General features: G+C 54.9%; 1 protein-coding gene across 1 annotated transcript; it reads left to right on the top strand.

The window, feature by feature from the left end:
* The first annotated feature begins 1,891 nt into the window (after nucleotides 1-1,891).
* TMEM173 (transmembrane protein 173) lies at nucleotides 1,892-8,803 on the top strand. Its single transcript, XM_026858171.1, has 7 exons — nucleotides 1,892-2,075; nucleotides 2,408-2,652; nucleotides 3,806-3,986; nucleotides 4,920-5,028; nucleotides 5,184-5,422; nucleotides 6,954-7,140; nucleotides 7,982-8,803. The coding sequence occupies exons 2-7, from the start codon at nucleotides 2,408-2,410 to the stop codon at nucleotides 8,173-8,175; spliced, it is 1,155 nt and encodes a 384-aa protein (XP_026713972.1). The 5' UTR covers nucleotides 1,892-2,075; the 3' UTR covers nucleotides 8,176-8,803.
* Nucleotides 8,804-9,280: the final 477 nt, after the last annotated feature.

Below are 9,280 nucleotides of genomic sequence, written 5' to 3' on the forward strand. Positions count from 1 at the left end.
GTGAGGGGGGTGAGGCCCTGGCACAGGTTGCCCAGAGAAGCTGTGGCTGCCCCCTCCCGGGAAGGGTTCAAGGCCAGGTTGGATGGGGCCTTGGGCAACCTGGGCTAGTGGAAGGTGTCCCTGCCCAGGGCAGGGGGGTTGGAACTGGGTGATCTTTAAGGTCCCTTGCAACCCAAACCACTCTATGATTCTAATTTTTAGCCAGCTTTTGTGTTGAAGAGGCAAACAACATGTTGGCTATATCCACAAGCCCTCCCCCAGCTAGGAACACAGGTCAGGTGCCCTGTAAAGTGGGTTTGCTGGGGTTTCTAAGATACCACTGAAAGAGAGTCTGACAACCTCGAGACAAGTGCAGGTATCACACTGTCACTCTCTGGGCATCTGTTCCTTCTTCCACTCTCTGAGCTTTCAAATGTGACCTGGGGGCATGTCTGGATCAAGATCCTTGTGCTGTGTGCCCACTGCAGCCTGTGCAGACCCCTGGAAAGGTGTCTGCAGGTCTGTGGGGACTGCAAGGATCTCCAGGCAGCCTCCCTGCATCCACAGGCATTCCTGGGCAGAAAGCAATTGGACTCAGAGCAGGTTCTGGACAGCCACCCCTTTCCCCAGCCTGAATCTACCTAGTTTGGCTCATAGAGGCCATAGGAGGCCATGCTGAAGTAATGGCTCTCCCCTCATCCACACAGCTGTAAGGCACTCAGGTTGGCCAGATACGATGTGCCCTTTGTAAATCCCTGCTGGCTGTGCCCTTCTCATCCTTCAGGTGCTTGGCAGTGATTGCTGGGAGGATTTGCTCCATCACCTTCCCAGGGACAGAGGTGATGTCGGGCAAGCGGTAGTTCACCAAGCCCTCCTTCTTCCCTTGCTTGAAGCTGGGTGTGATGTTTGCCTTCTCCCACTCACCAGGAACCTCTTGATTGCTATGATCAGGAGGTAATGGACAAGAAGGAATGGCCTCAAGCTGTGCCAGGGCAGAGTCAGGCTGGCTCTGAGGAAAGATTTCTCTGCAGAAGGGGCTGTTGGGCGTTGGAATGGGCTGCCCAGGGCAGGGGGGAGTCCCCGGGATCCCCGGAGGGGTTGAAGAGTCAGGCTGACCCAGCGCTGAGGGAGCTGGGAACGGTCAGGGGGAGGGTCATGGCTGGGCTGGAGGAGCTTCAAGGGCTTTTCCAACTGAGATGATTCTGTGAACTTCCAAAGACATCAGAGAGCGGGGCACTGACCATCTCCCTCAGCATCCTTGAGTGCATCCCACCCAGTCCTCTGGGCTTGTGTATGTGTGCTTTAAGTCAGTCTTCCTTGAGGATGGGTAATACCCTGCTGCTAGGACTAGGGACCTGTGAGGCTTGAGGGCAAACCTCAGCAATAACAGCTGAGTAAAAGGCTTTGTGTACCTCGGCTGTTCGGGGTCTGTGTCACTACGACCAGGGACCCGAAAGGCTTGAGGGCCCTTACCAGCCAGCAAGAGCCTGGCTGCAGGAACCCCCTGCAGTGTTTCCAGTGCCCATGGGCACTGTCCCCCAAGACAGCATCTCCCAGAGCTGTGTGGGGTGCAGGGATCTAGGGTGCTGTGAGTCACCCTCTCTGCTAGAAGGAATTTCCTTCTGTTTCACTGCTGGAACCCTGCTGCACTTAATAAATTAAATCTCAATAAATTATTGTTTCCTTGCTCATTCTGTTTTGGCTCAGGTGCACTATGACCTGACAGGTATGTTGGGGCTTGCCAGAGTTGTGAGCTCATGAGCATCGAAACCTGACACATCCACTCAGCACTGCCCAGTGCCCGGATTTCCAGTGGGCTGGGACACCTCATTGGTGCCCTGCGTGGGAGGGCTCTGGTGCTTTCTGCAAGCTGCCTGCAGCCACAGCTCCTTTCATTTTCAATTTTCTCAGCACTGGGAACTGTGCAGCTCCACCCGTGGCACCAGAAGCCTGTGTGGTGCAGAGGCTCTTGGTCTCCATCTGCAGCAGGAGCCTCCAAAAAGAGCCACAGCTGCCCAGGCAGGAGCACAGAGCCCACTGACTGCCGTCCGTGCGGGACCCGGGCAGCGCCTGATCTCCCGCTGGTGACTGCTCCGGTGAGTGTGACAAGAGGCGTGAGGGCCGGGTGGCTGCGGAGCAGGGAGGGCTGGCCTGTGGTTGCCATCCATGTGGGGCGGGGAGGCCAGCCAGGCTCTGTCTTGCCCAGCCCGTTTGGGCACGGGGCAGGGGAAGCCCTGAGATGACCTGGGCATCGCGCAATGGAGCCTCCCCAGAAGCATTTCAGCAGTGTGCAAAGGGGCTCTGTTGCATGCTTTGGGGTGCTCAGAGAGCGCTGGATTGTGTGTGTCTCCACCCTTCTCCACTCCCCACAGTGTTGCTGTGGGTGCTGGGGACAAGAGCTGCTTCTGACCTCCCCTCTCTGCCACAGATGTCTCAGGAATCGTGGCGGCCGAGCCACCCCAGCGCCCTGCTGATCCCCAAGGCCCGGGCAGGGCGAGCACAGCATGCCGTGTACCTGCTGCTGGCTCTGGGCGCTGCGGTGCTGTACCTCCGCGGGGAGCCCCTCGTGCCCACCGCCCGCAGCCTCACCTTCCACTTCACAGCCCTGCAGATCGGAGTGCTGCTCAAGGGCACCTGCTTCCTGGCAGAGGAGATCTTCCACCTCCAATCCAGGTGAGCCAGCGTGGGGGTGGCTGTCTCCCCAGTTCCTGGGAACACCCTGGGGACAATGGCAGAGCAGCCTCCGGGTGTTGGGGGGGATCTGCTCCTTGTCTGTGCTCCCACACATCCCCTCTGTGGCAATGCCCGGCCGTGCCCCTGGCAGCACAAACTGCTCTGTATCAGCCTCCTGTCTCTCTCATCTCTTCCTCCCTCCTCCCCATCTCCTGCCTGTCCTGATCCCCCGTCTATGGACCTCTCCCTTTGTTGTGGTTTAACCCCAGCTGTTTACTCACTTCCCCCACAGTGTGATGGGGGAGAATCAGAAGGATAAAAGTAAGAAAACCCATGGGTTGAGATAAGAACAGTTCAATAATTGAAATAAATTTTTTAAATATTAAAAAAAAAAAGAAAAGGAAGATAACAAAAAGAGATAAATAAAACCCAAGAAAAACAAGCAATGAATGTAAAACGAATGAAAAACAATTGCTCGCCCCCAACCAACCGATGCCCAACCCGTTCCTGAATAGTGGTCCCCGAGCAGCTTTCCCCCTAGTTTATATGCTGAGTGTAATGTCACATCCCTTTGGCAAGCTGGGGTCAGCTGTCCTGGCTGTGTCCCCTCCCAGCTTCTTGTGTGTCCCAGCCTCCTTGCTTACTGAGTTCTTGACTTAGCTTAAGCACTGCTAAAACATCAGCCTGTTATCAACGTTATTCTCATCCTAAATCCAAACTCAGCACGATACCAGCTACTATGAAGAACATTAACTCTATTCCAGCTGAAACCAGGACACCCTTTCCTCTCCGTGGTAGCTCCCTAGTGTGCCCTTTCCCTGGGGAACAGAACTTGGCCCCCAGCCTTTCCTCACCACCCAGTGCTGGAGGGCACAGGGCTGTTGGGGACAGTCTGCCTTTGCTGTCCAGGGCGACATTATGTCTGCTCCCCTCTGAGACCCACATGTGCTGCCAGAGACCCAAGCGCTCTCGTGGCTCGGGGCACCCCCAGTGCACTGAGGCAGGGTCCCACGGGGCTCCCGGGCTCCATGCTGCTCCAGAGGGTCAGTGGCACTGGCAGGGAGGTGGGAGCATCCCCTGGCCTGTGCCCTGTAGGCTGCAGATGGTGGGTGGGTGGCCACCAACCTGTCTGCTGTCTCCCTCTCCCACCCAGGCACCGTGGAAGCTTCTTGAGGGCCCTGAACGCCTGCTTCCCCCTGCGCTGGCATGGGCTCATGCTGCTCGTCTGTGGCTCAGCCTACGTGGCTCTTCTCAATGGAGATGGGCAGCTGCTCGGCCTCCACCTCGGCCTCGCCAGCCTGTGCCAGCTCCTCATCCTCGCTCTGGGGCTCCACGTAAGGCACAAACACCTCTGGGGAGCCCTTCAGCCTTGAGCAGTTGTGGGGGCACCTGGCCTGGCCCTGCATGGTCCCTGCATGTACAGCCCACCCGCACGCAGCCCCACGGCAGAAGAAACGCTCTCGTTAGCTCAGCCTTGAAGAGCTGATCTCCTCAGCCCCATACTGCCACAGGCATCAGTAGGAGGGCCAGGCTGCCTTTAATGAGCACAGCCACCCTGGGGTGCTGGCAATGGCCCTGCTGCAGCCAGAGCCCTGCTCACACACACACACACACACACACACACACACACACACAAAAAAGGTGTATTTTTAAATCTGTCAGTCAAGCTGGTGCTTGAGGGGAAAGGGTAGCCTGTCTGGTCCCCAAAGGGTTCATTATCAGACATGCTATGGGCAGCAGAGCCCAGCTCGAGGTTCCTCTGCAGCTTTGGGAGGGCTCTGCTTTACCCCAGCAGAGCTGGAGGGGGAGAGGGGTCACTCAGCCTACAGGAGGGTGCTTTGGGGAGGGCAGCCATCAGGCACCTGTGGGGGCTCAACACCCATTTCCACCTACATGAACACACAGAGCTAGCAGGGGCCACTGATGGCCCTGAAAATCCTACCATCAGGCACTGGGATGGCTGCTCCTGCATGCTGGAAGCTTTGGGCAGATGCACAAGTTCCACGGGAACACACGAGCCCAACGGAGAGTGCAGCCAGAAAAGTGCCCAGCTCTCCCCAGCACCACCTTTCCCATCTGCAGGGGCTGCATGGGCTGTCAGGGCCCCACTGCCTGCCATAGTGGGGCAAGGGGGCAGCAGGGTTTCTCACTTTCCAGATCCCTTTGGAGAGGGCAGCTGCTCACCAATGACTGTAGAGAACCAACTGTTGCAGAAGAGCCCAGGTGGCTGCATTCATCACCACTGGTCTCTTTCCTTCCCTCCACAGAAACCCTCAGCAGTGGAGGTTTCTGAGATGTCTGAAAAGTCCAAGCAGAATGTCGCTCATGGGCTTGCCTGGTCTTACTACATTGGGTACCTAAAAATAGTCCTGCCACGTACGTAACTGTTTCCCTGCATTATCATGCCTACAGATAGAAATAGCTCCTAATAACAATCCTCCCACTTTTAGCATTAGCTAGGAAATGGGGAGCAAGATAGAAAGCAGCTATACTCACACCAGGCACTTCTGTGCAATGCTCTCTTCAACCAGGGGTGAAAAAGTCGATGGAGGAATTCAGCAGAGCCAACCCCAATGTGCTGGCATGCAGCGAGACCTGGAAGCTCCACATCTTGGTCCCTCTGAGCTGCGACATCTATGATGACCTGGAGAAAGCTGACAGCAATATCCAGTACCTGACAGACCTCACTGAAACCACCCTAACCCGAGCTGGCACCAAAAAAAGGGTCTACAAACACAGCCTCTACGCAATCAGGGATAAAGACAACAAGGTAAACTGAGTGTAGTGTCAGAAGAGCAGTCAGGATGCATCAGGCCAGAGGTCTTCCTGGCCTCAGATCCCAGTCCAGAACAGGCATAAGGGCAGGACAGTGTCCCCTCTCCTATTAGATACTCGGAGCTTTCAGCAGGCTTCCGCAAGATGAAGAGGTCCTGTTCATGCTGGCCATCTGCACCCTTTCCTCCTGCCTGCCTCCTTCCAGGCTCAGCCCTTGCAGGGATGCTGGGCTCACTTAACCCTTCCTGGGGTTGATTCAAGGCCAGAAAACAGCAGAAAATTGAGCAGAAAAAAGCAGATGTGGGGTACAGAGCATCACTTCCCATGGGAAGAATGAATATTTCCTTTTGTTGTGAAGAGGGGCTTGAAAATGTCCATGTGAGTTGTTGTATAATTTGACTCTCTCCCATTCCCCCAGTCACCTCTTTTCCAGATTGACAAGCACCAAATCCTTCCACCTCGTGGTGCATTCACTTCCTTCCACATCTCCAGACAGACGGGCCTCTGCCCCTGCACCCTGGGAGGGGGGAACACACTGCTGCTGGTGACACAGCTGTGGATGAAGGCGTCGGCAGAGCCTGGGTCCCCCTAATTTACCTTTTGATGGTGGCTGAGTGCTGAGCTGCTGCTTTAAAGCACTGTCTGAAGCGACTCCAGGGCCCTTTTCCTGGCCCTGCTCCTGGGGAAGTACAGCACCATTGGGTTTTTCCTGCTACAATGCATGCACTGATGCTGTGTTTCATCTGCCCGCCCCCTGCTGAGTCACTCAGCACTAAGTGAACTCCAGCAGCTCTGCAGGCTGGACCTGTCCTGACCTGCTGTGTGTTGTCAGTCTTGCTGCCCAGTCACTGGTGGACATGTCCATGGCAGCTCCCATCCTTGGCACCTGCTCCAGGTCACTGCTTTTCCTGCTACTCTGCAGTTACCCAGGGATCCTGGCCCTCTTCCTTCTAACACCCTTCATTAAACTTTCCAGTTTACCCAGTATAAGACTGACTGGTCACACTGCTCCTCCTTGGAATTTTTATGGCCTTAACAAATCTCTCCTCATTGGTTTGGTCATCCTCCTCGTAGCTGTACACTGTTCATCTTGCCAGTGTTTGTCCTCTTCTCTGCTCTCCTACTCTCCATTAGGATGCTCAGACTTACCCTTGCCTAGAAGAAAAACCACCACGAAGGCGTGATCAGACACGGGCAAGGGGTGTCTCCATAGGGTACCAATTTCCATGGGGAAAATCCCCCCCCAGGATGCGGCTTGCAAAGCCAGTGACTTGACAAAGCCAGTGGCTGCCCCCCAGGGCCTGGCAGGAGGGGGGAAATGCATGGGCCACAGCGCTACCTGCTCAACCCAGGGCAGGGGGACCCTGCAGTCAGCACCTGCATCCCTGTCCCGGCCATCCAGCACACAGCACCAGTGCAGGGCAGGCTGAGGAGCCGCAAAGAGCTCTCAAGGGCTCTGCACAGTGCCAGAGTCCCCCAGCTGCTTGGTCCTCCTGCCCCATGTCTTTTTCCTTCCGTCCCTGCAGCTCTGGCACTGCGCGGTGGAGTATGCCACCCCGCTGCAGTCCCTCTACGCCATGTCCCAGGATGAGTGCGCTGCCTTCAGCCGGGAGGAGCGCCTGGAGCAGGCCAAGCTTTTCTACAGGACCTTAGAAGAGATCTTGAAAGGCTCCAAGGAGTGCGCGGGTACCTACCGGCTCATTGCATATGAGGGTGAGTGAGGAAGAGGGGCAGGAGTGCCCAGCACGGTGGCTCTTCCCTCCCAGCCCCTTGACTGACGTCAGATGAGGGCAGACAAGGGGAAGTAGGCAGGATCTGTGCAGTGCTTGGCTGATATTCCCCACTCAAGTGGCCATGTGGGAGGAAGGGGCAGCCTCCACACACAGAAGGATTTCTTGCTGCGGGTCTCAGAGGAGCAGGGAGGGTGCTAGCAGAGCTGGTCCCTGCTGGAGGCACCCGAGACAAGCAGCCTTCCCTGGGGCAGCAGGAACGCTGCCTCAAGGATTAAGTATAAGAGTGGACTTCCAGGGGAAGGAGCAGCTCCCCTTGCTGCTGATGTTTGTGGGAGGAATGGCTGGGGCTGACAAGCTCTCCCCAGAAGTGGGATGGGTGTGCATGCGTGTGCTTCATCAGTGGCATCAGGAGGAATGCCATCAGTGGCATTCCTCCTGATGGGATGGGAAGAAGCAAGTCTTTCCCTTCTTCCCACCTTGCTTTCGTTTCCCTTCTCACCTCTGCCAGAGCAGCAGGGATTAAAAACACTTTGCTGCTTCGTGCTGGAATGAATCTCGTTTTTCAGAGGAAATTCATCACTCTCCCTGATGGGGGAGGTAGTTTCCATCACAACAAGCACTACTAGGAATTCAGCACATAGTGCTTGTATTTGACTCTCCTTCCTGCACTCTGTGTTTTAATTTCTTTCTTCTGGCATGTTGAAAAGGGGAAGTAAAAACTGTATTTTAAGTTCTCAGGAAATTCTGCATATTTTGGGGCATCTCCCAGAGACCTCGGGCCTGACCAGTGAAGGTGGGGTTTTGTCTCTCTTCTGTTCCAGAGTCAGGAGAAGCAGAGACTCACTTCTTGTCCAGAGAGATCCTCTGGCACCTCTGGCAGCAGCACCACGAGGAGTACGCCGTGTGCGAGGGGAACCACCCGCATGCCCCATCCACAACCCTCAACTCCACAGAGCTCAACCTCCAGATCAGCACCTCCGACCTGCCACAGCCTCTGCGAAGTGACTGCTTCTGAAGCTCCAGCACTGCCCAGCCCCACACCACCACATCCGGGCTCCAGTCCCCCTTCCCCACACCCCTTCCTCTTGCAGGAAGTGCTGCCCATGCCAGTGATCCCCAACCTCCTGTGGGAACTGTTCACCAGAACCTCCTGCACATCACTCACACCACACTCCTGGGACATGCTTCCCATTCTTTGTTATGTATAGTTCATACATTAATCTGTGGATGGGTTTTTTTTCAGTCTGCTTTGATTTGTGTCATATAAAGCATTTTCCTCTGGAGCGAGTTGCATTATCCTGAATCTTGGGCACAATGCGCAGTCTGCCCTTGGACATCCTGTGGTGTTGGATGCAGCTTTGGAAATCCCATCCGTGAGTGTGTCTGTGTGTGCTGAGTCCAACACATCCAGCAGCATGGCCTGATGAATCTGATGGCTTCTGCAGGCACATGGACTGTGTGCAAAACTCCAGCCTGATGTACCCACTGTGAAGTCACATACAAACATCCTCCCTTTGCACCCCATTCAGGATGTGAAGGTGGAAGAAGAGGAGGTCTTGATGCCTTGTGCAACAGGTAGAAAGAAATGTTCTGTTACACCTTTTAAAGTCACCCTGATATGATTGATCCATGATTTGCTTAACATATATCAAACCTTCAAAACATTCAGACACTGGGCTCAGAGAACCTAGAGTCTTGCAGTCCAAACCCGCCAAAAGCAGGCAACCATATAGAAAAAAAAAACCTAAATGTGTAGGTAAACCCACACTGCACACACTCCAGAGGAGAGTTCAACTAAAGGACACCCCTGAAGACCACCAAAGAGCCCCATGAAAGACCCTAAGAGACTCCAAGCGGATGCATAATTAGGATGCAAACTTTACAATTAGTTCCAGGAAAAAGAATGAATATATATGACTATTCTGGGAAATCTAATGCATATAGAAATTGTTGCGCAATATAAGCTCCGCATGCTGCAACGTGTGGCTCATGCGCTGGGTGGAGCGACCCTCTGTGCATCCGGTGCTGTAGTAAAGAATGCCTGACTTCTAAAACTTCAAACCAAGTCTTACAGGGCTCTTTTGAGACCAGATTTACAGTCACATTCTGGCCTGGGGATC

This window comes from Athene cunicularia (genome assembly GCF_003259725.1).
Source record: "Athene cunicularia isolate RWA chromosome 13 unlocalized genomic scaffold, athCun1 chr13_part1, whole genome shotgun sequence".
NCBI lineage: Eukaryota > Metazoa > Chordata > Aves > Strigiformes > Strigidae > Athene > Athene cunicularia.

Bases quoted from the DNA above. Each gene is read 5' to 3' on its own strand.
- TMEM173 (XM_026858171.1), top strand. From the start codon at position 2,408: ATGTCTCAGGAATCGTGGCGGCCGAGCCACCCCAGCGCCCTGCTGATC. The intron at 2,653-3,805 runs GTGAGCCAGCGT...TCTCCCACCCAG, and splicing joins ATCTTCCACCTCCAATCCAG to GCACCGTGGAAGCTTCTTGA. The intron at 5,029-5,183 runs GTACGTAACTGT...CTCTTCAACCAG, and splicing joins CCTAAAAATAGTCCTGCCAC to GGGTGAAAAAGTCGATGGAG.